This window comes from Mixophyes fleayi, chromosome 9, assembly GCF_038048845.1.
Source record: "Mixophyes fleayi isolate aMixFle1 chromosome 9, aMixFle1.hap1, whole genome shotgun sequence".
In the NCBI taxonomy this organism is placed as follows: domain Eukaryota; kingdom Metazoa; phylum Chordata; class Amphibia; order Anura; family Limnodynastidae; genus Mixophyes; species Mixophyes fleayi.
In genome coordinates this window covers 23,873,057-23,889,172 of record NC_134410.1, presented here as the reverse complement: position 1 = coordinate 23,889,172, position 16,116 = coordinate 23,873,057, and the positions used below count along the sequence as shown (strand labels likewise).

The following is a 16,116-nucleotide window of genomic DNA, read 5'->3' as shown; positions in this document are numbered from 1 at the left end:
CAATGATAAATAGACCCCTTAGTGTAAAACAAAATGCAAATAATGGTACTGCTTCAGGAATAGAATCCATATAAACAGTGAAGTTTCAAAAAGCCACAACACAGCCGCCCCAGTAAGAACAAATGTCTCCAAAATGATTAAATATTGCAAGTGCTGAGGTGAAGCCACCATATTTTGGGTGCATAGCCCTTTCTTCAGGTTTTCAAGAGGTATGTATTATTTAATGATTTGCACAGGTGCCATAAATTGCTTAAAACTACTTAAGCATACTTACCAACATACAGTCAATCATATTTGAAAAAGTAAATAAAACTGCCATCCAATTAAAAAACAACCGAATCATCCACAGCCACTTAGTCTTCCAATATTCTATAATAAGTATGAGATTGGAAGCAATATAACCAGTCAATTTATTTCCCAATGTCCAAACAGAAACTGTATAGTAAATGAATATACTAATAAGGTATAGCAGAATCGCTTAGTTAACTCTCACAACTGAAGACTTCTAACCATGTTTTTGAAGTGCATTGATATGTTGTGCATAGTAATTAAACATCACTTTGCAGTGATTTATCCTCACTGGGTAGAGATCCAACAAGTAGCTTGGATAAAAATTCCAGTAGTTACATATTTATAACTCGTCATTTTGGGAAATGGTATTAATTTTTTTTTAATTTTTCATTTGACTGTAGAGATCATTCTGTGTGTCTGTAGCGGCACTTGGAGTGTGTATCTGAAATTGATTAGTCTTGGAACTGGCAGACAGTATGAGTCATTAAAGAGAGCAAAGCTCCTGGATAAACCATGTTACAATCCCATGCAAATTAGTTTATTATTTTGCACATAAGGATAATACTGGCTGCTTTTTCATGTAGCACACAAATACTTGATAGCTTAATGTTTACACTGAAATTTAAAGTTGATCTAGAACATGCTGTATAACAACTATAAATCTGAATTTTAAATTTTAAATTTACCTCCCACTCCAATGCAACATGGTTTTGAGAAGGTGCAAATGTATTCCTTTTTACTGCTTTGCTACACTTAATGACTCAGGCCCCATATCTCCATATTGTGACTTGGTTGGTGTTTTTTATTCCATTACACAAATTACAATTTTTCCTAATTGATTCACCATGCAGGATTTGGCTTGAGTGACCTGTCAAACAGCAAAGTGTACTCTGTACAGCACACAGCAAAGTGGTCGCTGAAACATGCTTCAGCTGAAGTAGAATTAGTGGAGTGACACAAACTAGTTAGGAAATATCACTGAACAGTAGGTTAAAACATTTATATTCCATCAAGAAGATGGGAATAGGGAGATTTATCACACCTATAAATGTACTTGTTGGCGCAAAACTATTAGTTGAAAGTATGATTTAATGCCTGATCACTACCAAGTGTAAAAATCAAGTTGGTTTGCAGTTAGTGAAAAAGGGCTCGGTGACCACTTGTGAAAACAAAAACGATCTTTAGATGCCCAATTATCACCCTTTGATGCACCTCGCCTGCATTCAACATCCTTATCCACTAATCTCCAACTATAAAAAAGGAACAAATATATGCACCCAGCTGTCAATGTATTACAGTATTGCAAAAGGATAAAAGTATGGCATATTTATAGAATTACTAGATTCTTTATTAGGCTCTTCCCGGATGTAAAGCACATTAGTATACTATAGTAATCTATTTTGAAAGCTGTCTTCTGTGATCATTAATGTGATTGACAGGATCTACTTTAAATCAATATTCATTTTGCCCTGTAATCTTTGAATGTGACATTTCTAAGACTACTGTTGAATAATAAAGATATTTGTGACAACATGGGTCATTTTCAGTGATTGTTTAGACCTACAATATATTCTACGCAGATTGATGATTGCCATTTCCCATTATCTATGGTACCTTCTTCCTGACCTAAATCATAAAACTACGCTAATCCCATCTTTTGCACATCTTCTTGTATGATTTCACAGCGTTATGAAGAATTCCATACTTTATTTATTAGCATTGCATGGAGGTGATGATTTTCAACAAAACTTACATACCCATCAGGAAATAGCTGTTATTTTTTAGAGCTAGTTTGACAATTAAAGCAAGTGTTTTATTGGTTGCTATGATTTTGTGCAAGTTTGTGCCTACATGTAATGTTATTTAATAACCCTGCTTCTTTTTGCAGAGGTCTGCATACAACCACCGTGACGCCCATGCCAAAACTTAGTTTTGTTGAGGATGAAGTGAGTGTGACTGTGGTCAAAAATACAGAACAAAGTAAGCAGATATCTTCATCATCTTGATTCCACATAGAGCTGATAAGTTCTGGGAACAGTTCCATTCTTCCCTGGTTCTGGTGTAATTTCGATATCTTTACAAGCCGTGTTCGATCTTAGATTAAATTTTTGCAGTACAGATGTCAGGAAAATAAATATCTCCATGTGGGCCAAACCCTCCCCGAGGCAGCTCCTTTTTCCTGTAAATTTTAAAATTTTCGAGATTAGAATGCACAGTGACGCACACTCGCAAATTGTATTACTTTAGAGTTTTAGAATGGTTTGGAAAGTTGAGAATGGGTATGTCAATCATATGGAAGTCACCAGCAAGACTGAGATGGAATTGATTAGTTCCATGGAATACTGACAAAGTTTTGACCAGTAACATGAAAAGTTGAGAATTTTTTAGCCAGCCACATGGTTGATTGAAGATATGTTGACCACTCGTTTGTAAGGCTATTATTATTATTATTATTAATTTTTATTTATAGGGCACCAGTAGGTGTCCGTAGCGCCGTACAGGGACAAATGAAATTACAATACAGGGTGAGACAGCACAGTACAGTAAACAATAAGCACAGTAACTCAGTGAGCTCAAAGCACAGATAGGGGGGCGGTGGAGGGGAGAGGGGAAGGTCCGCCTACGACGGAGCCAAGAGGGAGGGCACGGGTGACAGGGAGACCCCCAGAGGGGGGAGGAGGGAGCGAAAGGGGACAAGGGGAAGAGGGTCCTCAAGGAGGAGGCCTAAGTAGCTGGAGAGCAGAGTTAAAAGTGGTGAAGACAGGAGGAGAGAAGACCCTGCTCAAAGGAGCGTACAATCTAAGAGGCTAGAGAAACATTTTCCCATATAAAAAGTTGGGAAGGGGTTTGACCTTTTACACAAAATGTTGAGAATGGAGTTCACCAGTCAAATAGGTGTGTTAAACCATTTAATAACATTTACTGTAAAGACTTATCATATGGTCCGCAATATGGCTAATATGTTACTATGGTATTTTTTATTGTTCCCCAGATCATTTCAAAATAAGTCCTTAAAGGAACATGACTTTAGCACATCAATCCATGAGTTAAAGACAGTTGTCAATACTCTACAAATATGGTGGATTGATAGTTGAAGAGATTAAAATTATCATTACCTATGGAAAACGGCAGGAAGGCATCATTGTTCTGGAAACACCCTTCTTCGTCCAAAAAGTGTCCTGGATCAAATTGTTTTGGGCATTTGAAGCATTTAGAATCCTTCAGAACAGATGTCAGCAAGGGGGCAACTATTGTACCCTAAATAAAAGAAATGGATATCAATTTAGGTGTGCTGAAAATATTATTTTAACCTGTTGAAAGTAATAGGTTCTATGCGTTGAATTATTTATGCCCTTATGCTATCCTAAGCATTTAAAGAAAGATAAGGTGAAACAATTTCTAAAGTTGTATGTTTAATGTTTTCCTTTATTAGGCTATGTTATCCTTTTTTATATACTTTATTCAGTATATTTTCTTTTCAATCTGACAATGCATTACTTTGAATGAAATGTACTCAACCACTAATATTGAACACTGTTCCAAATTGTGTCATTACAGTAATCCTATGTACTCACCACTGCACTTATTCTTGTGTTTGAGATTAAATTACTGGAAGTTTTCTTGTTTGCTACCATATATAGTGCTTAGTATATTATAGCTATACAATAAAAGTTGATAATTGATTGTCATTATGACTGTTCCTAGACTGCAAAGTGTTATTTTTTATCTTAGAAATTGCTCTTGCTTGTCCGACCTTTGGGATATTGTATCCTCTAAACACTGTGTCTTTGCTGGTAGCATGTATAAGTCCCATGGGTACTATGTCGGCAATTCTCTGTATCTCGTGGGTGACAGCATTCGTATATGGCATCTTGATATGATCCTCCAATGAGGGACATCGACTTTGTCCAATCACATTGTCTATCTCTTCCTGGATTTTTTCTGTGTAAATAAGGACGTAAGCAATTTATCTCATTATCTCAACAAGTGTTAAATATTTGTGGTAGTGTAACTATTTAATGCTCACATTTGTTTTTTTGCACTTTGTGAAACTAACTGTACTGTTTATACATAAATAAATAACTTAGCTTTTTTCTATTAAAAGTAAAGCTAATTCTTAAATAATTTGATCATATTTAATGGGCCCTAATGCTATAATTTGTGTGCTACTTTTGTATTTGTCTACTGTAAATGTTAAGGGATGACTATAGTGTATTCATATTACAATGCAGCTGGAACCCTGAACAATACAGGAATGACTAAAAACTGGCCTCGTTCTATTCTATTCAGACTGCACATTACTTTATTAGTGTGTGATGCCCATGTAAAATGCATCCTTATCACACAAAATACAGTAGGTTCATATTGTCTTTAAGGGCTGGAAAAGGGTGGGCAGTGGGACTTTTTTAATTTTATTATTTTTATTTATACTTTTACTGTTTTTTTTCTTATAACTTAAGCAGCCACAGCATGGTTAAATGCCCATGGAATGGCCTCTATTTCAGGACACTATTTCAGGCGTGCGCCTATGTCCTGTCAGAACAGAGAGTGCAGAGGATTTAACAGGGCGTAACTATTCTGATAACTGTCAGGAAAACTGTTTTGCAATCAAAGCATTTTTTATTGCACAGGTATATAGAATATGCTGCAGTTTTATCAATAAACTATAAACATAATAACGAAAGGGTTGTCCAGTTTTAGGGAGCCCTAAGTGTAGACGTTTGGTCGGAAACTCTCTTAGTGCTACCTACAATGAACATTGAACAACACTGCTACAATGTACATTGTGCAATCTGTGCTAGCTTTATTAATACTGTAGCTAGGAGGGGCTCAGTCCATTGTATCTGAATGCTCTTCTCTGCCTGATGACACAGCAGATCAGGAGCTAATGGTATACTTGCCAACTTTTTTCTTTTGGCCTCTGGGAGATCCACGGGGATGTGGACATAAGGGGGCGAGGCCCGGCGAATTGCATTTTGTCCCGCCCCCTATACAAACATCAGCCACGTTAGCCTATTACAATAGGGGATGACACGTGATTCACATCACTAAGCCCCGTCCCCACCCACTTCACCAGCGAAGTCGGCAGGATCAGGGAGGTTGCCCTGGTTTCTCAGGTCCAGGAGGACTCACAGAAATTCGGGAATCTCTCGGATATTTCAGGAAAGTAGGCAACTATGGCTAATTGTAAGGTGCTACATGGGGGTCTTAGTGCAAGGGTTCTCCAAAAAGTGGAAAAGCTGTAAAGATGTTTTCATAGGAGATTATATGTGTGTAAGAAAACACAATCCTTGCAGATATAAGGTCACTAAGAGGGGTTTTTAATGGTGACTGTTCACTTACTTTCAACATCTGGGTATTTTAACAGGATAAGTAGACAGTATTTCATAGTTGTGCTGGTGGTTTCAGTTCCAGCAAAGAACAGGTCAATGATTGTTCCAAATAAATTCATAAAGTGGAATTCAGTGCCGGGTTTGTCTTTCTCCTGTAGATATTTAGCCCACATAGACTATTGTCAACATATGTTAAGAAACAAAATGATAATAATTGCCCCTACTTTTATAATGGAGGGTTTAACCTTTTGCTTATCATGTAGAGTCTCAATAATCATGGTCATAAAAGGAAAACTCATTTCTGCACTGTGCAGAAACTGGAGCATCAGTGCAAGGAGTATCCTCAAGTTACCCACCAATTACCCAGTTCCTGCGTAAACTTCTTCTGCTTTGTAATAACTGCCATTGTACACCGCAAACCTGTGTGCTTGGGCAGAAATCTAAACTTTCTTCACCAATCGAAGCATAGGCAGGAACACAGAATAGGACATGCGCCATGCAAAAGCAGAGGGTCCTTTATGCCTACATAAATTCAATAAATATCCCCATTTTTTTAAAAAAAACATATATATTTTTTTTGTTCATGTAGTATATAGTTACTCTTAACAGATTTAAGTGCCTATTGTACCTCTGAAGGTGCATGTATTGTATCACAGGTTTACAAAGCATTATTTAATGTAGTACTAGCCTGTATATAGTCAGGTCCAGATTCATATTTCATGCTGCTGTAGGCTGATTTTACAGTGCAACCCATCCCTCTCTCATTGCTCTTCTCGGTACCAACCCTACTGCACTTCATTTATATAAAGGTAAGTCTTAAAAAAATAATTCAGCCCTAACTTAATCGGTGAAGATTTATACTGTATTTAACTATTAATATAAATAATAAAAGTTAATACTACTATGACAACTGCAACTGCTAGTACTAGTAATAATAATAATAATAGTTATACAAATATCACAATCCGAGCATGCATATACGTTACCCCCTCGATCTTGATCAAGAAACTATCAATAAAATCCCGTGGACAGTTCATATCGATAGTCTTCCTGTGTTTCTCTACAGATTCTTTAACAAATGTCTTTAATTTGTCCATGTTTATGAAGAGTTTCTGATGTGGTCCGGGGAGATTTTGGAGTATTTTGGGAAACATATTGAGAAGCTAAAATTCAAAAATATGGCACATCCGTTGTGAAATAAATATCAGATTACTAGTAGAGCTGCATGTATAAAAACAGAGGAATTTTGTTGCTTATGCATAAAGGAAATACTAGCTAAATTAGTAGCAGAACCTAAAGCATACAATTATTTACAGGTTAAAAATTTTTGGGGGATTCTTAGAATAAGAAATATAATTAGATTGGTTTAAGTATAGAGAAGAAAGGCAATTCAGCAAAGTTTGAGATTCACCAAACATTGACTGATTCAGGCCTTTAGTTACAGTAACTTATGAATCCAACTGCAAGAAGTTTACTCATACGGGAGTATTTTGTAGGTGGAATTAAAACTTTTTTAGTTCTAAATAGGGTTTTTGAGCAATACCAATTTGTACACAAAAAATAAAATAAATTTAATTATAAACGGCTTTTTTTGACTATCAATATATTTTTTATATAGTTGTTCCTTTTTTGTTTGCAACACGACTAAAAGACATAAAAAAAAGATTGATCCAAAATAATGAGTTAATCCACAAACCAAATGGCAGGATTATTACATTATTAAAAAATTATTTGTTGATCTAGTATTAAAATGCATGTATTGGTATAAAATTATTAAACTTAATGTACAGTGTTAACTTACAATACCCCAGGGGGATGCCAGGAGCAGAAAGACTTCCTTTAGCAATGAGAGTAAAGTGATGAACTTCTGGTCTTCATAGTCAAAACGTTCTCCAAATACAATGGAGCAGATGACATTAGAGACAGCCAAACGCAGCAAATCGGTTGAATCAAAGGGAACATCTGGAAATGCACGTTAATTTCCAGTGAAAGTATTACGGTACCAAAGTAAAGAGATGTCTACTGTATAGAATTTCATCTTACATCTAAGATACCTCCATCATCAAGGGGTATGTCTATCCCAAGCATGTTTAAATTGCTCTACTGTTTTAGCCTCTACTAACTCTGATGGGAGGATATTCCACTTATCCACTACCCTTTCTGTGAAGTAGTTTTTACTCAAATTTCCTTTGAACCTGCTTCCCTCTAGTTTCAGTTTTCTAATAGTTCTCTTCCTTTGAAGAATGTTTCCCTCCTGTACCTTGTTAAAACCCACAATATATTTGAAAGTTTCTATCATGTCCCCCCGTTCCCTTCTCTGCTCAAAATTATATATATTAGTCTTTCCAGGTAAGTTTTGTGCTGTAGACCATGCACCATTTTAATTGCCCTTCTTTGTACAGTCTCTAGTGTATTTATATCCTTCTGTAAATATGGCCTCTCGAAACTGAACACAGTACTCTAGATGAGCTTGTACCAATGACCTATACAGTGGCATTATTACTTGTTTCTTTCTGTTACTGATTAACAGTGTGCGATATGGGACAGTAGGGAAACTTGCCATTGGCTGTCAGTTAGTACTCTTAGAGACAGAGCTTCAGTAAGGCATGTCGATCTTAGTTGGCTGCTTAGCCATACCACCAGTTTACACATGAAATATGCAGGTAAAATAACCTCTAATGTTTTAAATTGGCATTTCATTGAACCGTAGCTCTGTTAAAAGTACAATATTGTCTCCACACTTCATAGCAGACAGCTGAAACCCTTTGACATCGTTGGTATAGTAAGGATCACTAGCGTTGCATTTAAGGGCAACGTTATCTTACTAGTGTAAGTTAGATGATGTAAGCAAAGGTTATTAGTTCCTATAGTTTAGTGAAAAATTTGGACCTATAGGCAGGGCCGGATTAACCCGAGGTCTAACTGGGCGACAGCCCAGGGGCCTCGGGCTTCCAGGGGGCCCTTGATAGAGCTCAGCAGCGTTATTGATCGGGCCGGCGGTGCCCCCGCCCCCTGCCCGATCAATGCTGCTGAGCTCTGTCACTGCAGTCCTCCTTCCCCAGTGCTCAGTGATCTCCTTACTAAGGAGACCTCATGAGAGTGTCACGAGAGCTCCTCAGTAAGGAGCTTACAGCGCGCCGCAGAAGGAGGACTGCAGTGAAAGGATAAGGTAAGCACTCGGGGGGGGAGGCGGGGGGGGCGGCAGCTAACGGGGGGGCCTCATTGGGTAATGGGGGCCCCCTTAGAACAGGGGCTCCCATTCCGTTAAACCGGCCCTGCATATAGGTAATTGTAGAAAATGAGCTTTAGATTCCAAATGGGAAAATTCTGAGATCGCAACATGTTAAGCTGCTGTGATATCACTATGATATTACCTGTCCTTGACTCTACCAATCTGCAGAATAAACCTAAACCATGTCAATAGCTCTCTACCTGCTCAGTTAAAAAAGCATATCGCTCATAGCATGACAACTGGCTGCAGCTACAGAGAAAAAGAGTATAGTGCACAGATTTTATAAAGTATAAACACATCACTTCATTCATGTATACTGTTGAAATCAGCTATACAGAGCCTTTGTGATATATTAATTTTATACAATGACGTTATTTACTCTTTAAATGTAATTGTAATTCCAGAAATGTTTGACCAACCTCCATTTTTCACAAATTCTTTCCCCAGGCATCGGGCCTCTTCCTGGACTCGTTCCTCAATGCTTCTCTTCCCCATCCCTAAATTCCTTAATGTAGTGAGTGAGAAACGACGTAACTGTTTCCACCGCTCCCCATTGCTTAGCATCACTCCTTCAGATGGTGTAAAAGATATGAAATGTGACTATAATAACATACCTGTCTTGCAGTGTTAATATTTAATATTAATACATAAGTTTCAAATACACAATTAGTACCGCAAAACCATTCTTGAGAAAAAATGAGCTACAAAACAGTGCTCATCCTCTCTATGTCATAAATTCCTCAGGCTTTATTTAAATTAGCTCTTTATTTAGTCAGAAGCTCCTGTAACACTAATAATCTGATGCTAATTAAGAGCCATGTACTGAAAGATGTGCGGGGTGTTACTCAGAAGCACACTGAGCATTCGTCTGTAATTTCATAGGCTGCAAATACTCTCATTAATATCCATTAATATTTACTTCTATACAGAAGATGGTTAACTGCATGCAGGCATGGTAAACATGAATATTGAATGAAAACATTTACAGATTTAACACAGAGAGTTGTAATATAAACGTGTGGTCAGATGTATACTAACAAACCAAGGTGTCTAGAACAAGTTAATGCTATGGAATAGAATATTAAAAGATATTGGGACTGATTCATTAAGATAAGTAACCCAAAACAATTAGTAAATGTTCTCCTGGTCAAACGATGTTACAATTAAAGGGGTGCAAATTAGTTTATTATTTTGTACATAAGTTAAATACTGACTGTTTTTTCATGTAATACACAAGTACTTGATAGCTTTATTTTTACACTGAAATTTAAAACTAATCTAGGACATGCTCTACCCCAACTATAAATCTGTCCTCACCTTTTTAATTTACCTCCCCCTCAAAGCAACATGGTTTTGCCAAGGTGCAAATTTACTCCTTTGTTTTCCCTTTACTTTCCTTAATGAATCAGGCTCATTAGGTTGTGTTTTATTTTTAAAAATAGCTGCAGTTCAAAATGTTGCTATGTTCATGACCCATTAAGTGAACAGGAAGCAGTAACAACATTGAGGTAAAAAAGATGCATTTACAAAATAGTTTCACGATGTACAGTCAGCACATAAATATATTGTCAAGAATGAAAATTAGGAAATGAGCCATTGTGTGGTGAGGATGTTTCTGTGAACTGTTTACATTTACAGTTTCCAAGCATGGTTGTGGTGATATGTGCCCAGAATCCCAACCCTCTGTCAAAATACTGTTTAAAATATGAGTATTTTCAGTTACAGTTAGGAGAAGACAGAGGGAAGGGCGATGAGGAGAGGGTGAAGGAGAGGAGGTGGTGGTCAGAAAGAGGGTCTGGAGATATGGACAAGTCAGAACAAAGGTGGGGGAAGACAAGGTCAAGGGAGTGGCCAAAACAATGGGTGGGGGAGAAGGTCCATTGTGATAGAATAACAGATGAGGGAAGAAAGCTCAAAAGGAAAAATGTAGGTGAACCAGTGCTCTCCTCAGAAAATATAAAGCTGCCAAAAGAGAAAAAATAGGAAGAGATCCCTAGTCCTCTTGAAGATAGTCTGAAATGAACAAAGTATCCCCGGCACTATGTATAGCTATAATTGGCATGTCAAAGCATAAAAATATTCAACAAAAACGTGCTTAATCAATGTAAAACCATTAATGCATTCACTATTCTGGCGAAACTGGGTTAATGTTGGTGAAATAAGCTTTAATATGAGACCACACCCCACACATTTCTGTGGACCTGATCCATAATTACCTTTATTGTAGTATCATCTATGTATAACTAATCTCTAATACATTTTACTAATAAATAAATGTGAATTGGAACCTTAATAAATGTGTGCTATTGAATTTTGATTTATTTGCTGCATGTTGAATCGAGAGTGAATATCTATAAATTGAATATGAATGCCTCTGCTAAGCTCACATTTCATTAGCAATCTACAATGTAATAGATGTTTTACATAGTGTTCTGTCAATGAAAACTCACCGTAATTCTTAAAAATCATATCGGATAAATCATTAGATCCTCTAGCACTGAATGCGTCTGAGTGATCCACCAAGGCTTCTTTTACACAGTCATAGCCAGCCAAGATCACCATTGGGTCGTGGGCAATATAAATGGTGAATACTGGTCCGTAGATTTCACTTAGCTTGAGATACATATATATATAAAAAAATATATATTATCTGCCCATTTTAAGATACTGTGATTACAAAAGTAATTCAAAATCAATTTAAAACTGCGAATAACGCATTTCATGAAACTGGCTAAAAATATATGCTTTTTTTATATTTTTATAATTTCTGTTTTGCTACATTTATTTTTCCCTTTTTTTTATAATTGAAGTAGGCTGCAATAATAGATTAAAAATCAAGTGGCAATAAACTCTAACTATAGTTTGGGCATATTTTGCTTTAAACAGAAACATCAGCCAGACTATCTTTTTTGTAAATTAATTTATAGTTTAACTTAAGATGGTCTATAACTAGATTTGCCCTAAGACAAATGAAAATAAGCAACTTTGATGCTCATATAAAATCATAGCTGAAAAGCACAGCTGAAGCACAGCTGAAACCCTGTTCAGGTTGTAGCAATGAACGGACTAAATTCAGTGAGGTTCTTTTATATGTTTCAATATGTTGCAAGAACAGTAGATTCTGTGGAAGCAGTAAATGGTTATAAATAAAAACTGTATATGTAAAATTATAAGTGTATGCAGTTAGGGGTGAGGTGGTAATTAAGCAAATTGAAGATTTGTATTTGAGAGAGTAAGTTTGTAAAAAGTCAATCATGAATAAAACATTTTGATTTTCTTTCTGTCAATATATACATAATTGGTTTCTACCTTGCTGATCGTAGTTATTAAAATATAAATAGGTGATACTGGGTTTTTTCTTTCATACTGCATACCAAATATGAAAGGGGTGCAAAAGAGGTGCTGATTCAGTTGCAGCTTGTGTAGCAGAACAGTATACCTCCCCAATTTTTTTTTAATCTGAGCAGTGTGGGTATGAGAAAGGAGCATACCATGTGAGTGGCCATTTCACATTGGACATTAAAAAGCCAATTTCCTGATCTTAACCCCATGTTTTAAGACTACATCCAGACTCAACATTCCCTAAGAACACTTCTAATAGATGAGACCCATGGAGACATGACTTACTTAGAAAAAAATCTGTATCTCTTTGCTCTTACAGAAAGGCATAGTTTTATCTTTTTACGGAATCCCGTTTACCTCAGTACTAATATCCCAGAACAGGCTCGAGATGGAGTGGGAGGGAAATCTTGGTCCACCCCCCCGGACACAATTATATGGAAACAATCCTAGAAAAAATAGCTACTAGCTCAATCTCAACCCTAATCAAAGAAAAAACTTTAAAATTTACTGCAAATGGAACTATGACATGAGAGTCCCTATAGAAGTAAGCACTTAAATAACGGAAGTGTATGCCTCTGTAATCTCACACTTATCTGCATGGGTTAACATCCAGCTCCAAGCCGACCAATGTCTCATGGGTGTGTCCTGGATTTCTATATAGGTCCTCTCACTTCCTGGTTGCTTCATTTTTCTTCACAAGATCTTGCCCACCCGCAACCTTGTAACGGTTTTTGTAGATTAAGTGCCGGTTTTAACCCATGTTTTTCACATCATCACAGAGCAGGCACAGTTGATAGGAAGGCACTGCGATCAGCAGCTGATACATACTGCGCTATTGCTTATTTGGCCACAGATCACTGCCTCCTTCGAGGCACCAGTAACTTGTGGTCCATCAGTAAGGAGAATCCCTTGTACGACTCAGTGAGGGTATGGCATCATGAATTTAGAGAGGATGCAGTCACTCTGACACCAGGTTTAGCGCTGGCCAAGCAGTTAGGGAGAGTTCCCTGTGGTAAGTGGATGCACTGCAGTCTCGCCATTTCCATGCTTGGTTTAGGTATTTAGTCTGGTCAGCTGTCCTGCAGTGCTCTTTCTTCACCACCAAATTATGTAATAAACTGTGACTTATTTAACTACTTACATTGTCTCAAGTCTTTATTTTAGAGAACATAGTTTAAGTTTATAAAGGTATTTTGTGAAGGGAAAGATTGGCATCCACGGTATGCAATTTATACCCCTAAAAAATTAGAAATGATGCATAGTTCCATCACCACTGCTTGCTGGAGGGAGTTCGCCCAGACTGGAATGTTCTTACATATCTGGTGGACCTGCTGAAGGATCTACAATTGCTGGAATGAGGTCAGAGATCTCTTGTCGTCACTCCTTCTGCTCCCTCTCTTTAAAGATCCCTGATCCTTTCTTCTCTGCTTTCCCGTAGAAGTAGCAGACAAACACTCAGCCAAACTGTCATCCCACATCCTTTGTCTTATCGATAAATCAAGGAAGCACCAGTACTCATCTTTTTCCTCTCAGATCTTATATTTGGTCTATTGTGCACATGGAAAAAATCCCTTACCATCCACACAATAAAGATAAAAAATGTAGCCATGTCTTGGTCCCATGGTTGTTCCACCAGAGACAAAACTCATCAACACCCTCATCACCATGATTTAATCCCTTATCCCTAAGACTGCTCCCTTCATTTACTTAATACCGGTTATTATCACTTACACAATGAGTTCTCCCACTATAGAACTCTGTTTCTTCTATGTAAATATAACTACCTTACAATGAGATAACATAACGATGACCTCCTCTAACCCGCTCAACCTTTAGCCCACCGCCCTCTATATAAACCTCAACCCCTAATGAAATTGTTCATTACTTAGATTGTTGTATACTCTTTTTTCGCTGGATCAACTTGATATGCTTTTATTCTGTTCCAATAGTTATTTATTTTGTTAAATATAATTTTTTCTGAAATTGTAAATTTGTTACAATTTTATTTAATCTATTTTGTAAAATCTTGAATTCTGCTCAATTGTAACCATTGTGTTTTTTTCTTTTTACCTGTTGATTATTGTATCTGCAAATATTAAATAAAAAGTAAAAAATAAATAAATTCAAAACTGCACTTGGCCAGGTGTGTGCGACCCCTGTTTACGTCACACATCTTCCAACTGTCGTGGGACCGGGAGAAAAATCCTGAATTGCTGGACAGATCCTTTAGATCAAATTGAAACTTTGCCACCTAAATCTGGACAGTTGAGAGTTATAGGATAGTCAGTCTCTTCACTTTGTGCAGCACAGAGCCAATACAATACACAGGAAAGTAGATTGATTTGTATATATTTTATAAAAACTGGTGGACAGGAAGAAGGTTCTGTGACCCATAGCAACCAATCAGATTTTAACTGTTATTTCTCTAGAATGGAAACACGAAAGCAAATGCTTGCTTGACTGCTATCAGTTACAGGACACTATTCCTGTTCACCATTTAAATATTCCCACATTGTTACATTGTTGTTTCTGACATAGTTAAATTAGTTCATTACTCACCTCCACTAAAGACTGGGGCATTTCTTTGGTGCTCATTTGCATAATATTGCCTAATAATGGCAGTGGGGGTGGTCCTGGAGGCAGGTTTTTCCCCCTCAATTTCCTTCTCCATGTGAAGAAGTACAGGATGAGGCTGACACAGACAGCCAGGAGAAGCGTGGCTGTAACTCCCAGCTCCATTATTAACCCTGATCAGTAGTCTGAATTCAGGAAGTGTCCTATTCACTGAATAAACCTCCTTCTACACTGAGAATAGGTTTTATGTATATCTGTAGTGTGAGAGCTGGCTGGGTGTGTCCTATTCAAATCTATGACTTGCAGTTCTTTCAGTTCAATGTACAAAATTGATAATGATATAGCTGATTGTAGTTACATAGATTACTCTAAAGTGAACAGGATTAATATTCAAAGCATCTCCCCTATAAGGTCATGGATGGTAATTTATACACCGGTTCTCTACCCTATGGTGTCCTATCACATGTTTTAACTACTAGTATAAAAATAGCAACCAAGAATATACAATATATTTGTTATATCAAAGAAGGAGAAATAGTAGTACACACTAGGGCACATGTGCTCAGTCATTGTTCACAGAGATCAGGTCCAACATCTGACAGAAAGTAAATGTTTTACTTACATGCAATTCTTCACACTTTATATATTTAATAAAATGCCATTTTCTATTCCTTCATTAAATTACTATTTGCCTTTAATAAATCTTGACAGTAAAGGGACAATGGAGCTGCCTTTATTTTCAGTGTGTCACTTTTGTACATTTAATTGTGTAATGGCCCTTGTAGCGTAAATAAAAGAGATGTTCACTGACCCCTGTGTTTTGGTTTTGGTTTTGGATCTGGATTAACCTCGTGTTTCTTTTTGAGGTTAATAAAACTTGCCTTTACAAGCTATCTCCGCTTTAAATTTTACCTGCAAAGTTGCTCTTTCGGGCGAGTTGAAAAATCAGACGCTCATACATTTAGCCCTTGGTGTTGTGGGACATGATTTTTAAATGAGTGGAGAAAAACACGCATTTTCAAAAATGTTCCTAGTTTAGCAAATGTCAACAGAACCTTTATATCCCTGTAATATGATGGTATGCATTTTTCAGCAACATGAGATGAGACTGCACATTTTTATAAGTACAAGGCAGTGGTAGAACTACAGTGGATGCGGGGGGGTGCAATATCATCCTCTGAGCAGTACATGCATATCAGAAGAGGCCTTAAAGTAGTCAAACAAGAGCTGAGACAGGTGTCATGGTGCTTGTTATAAATTTAATGGAATTTGGTTAATACAAGTTAGCATCCTGCAGGGGAGAATAGTCTCTTCAACTGTGCCTAACAAAGATATGGCACATTC

At 37.0% G+C, this 16,116-nt stretch overlaps 1 protein-coding gene across 1 annotated transcript; it reads right to left on the bottom strand.

Moving 5' to 3' along the window:
- Positions 1 to 2,271: 2,271 nt before the first annotated feature.
- LOC142102253 (cytochrome P450 2C20-like) lies at positions 2,272 to 14,937 on the bottom strand. The gene is made up of 9 exons (XM_075186994.1): positions 14,758 to 14,937; positions 11,307 to 11,469; positions 9,276 to 9,425; positions 7,426 to 7,586; positions 6,611 to 6,787; positions 5,635 to 5,776; positions 4,046 to 4,233; positions 3,408 to 3,549; positions 2,272 to 2,470 (listed from the first exon to the last, which is right to left on the bottom strand). The coding sequence occupies exons 1-9, from the start codon at positions 14,935 to 14,937 to the stop codon at positions 2,289 to 2,291; spliced, it is 1,485 nt and encodes a 494-aa protein (XP_075043095.1). The 3' UTR covers positions 2,272 to 2,288.
- Between the last annotated feature and the right edge of the window lie 1,179 nt (positions 14,938 to 16,116).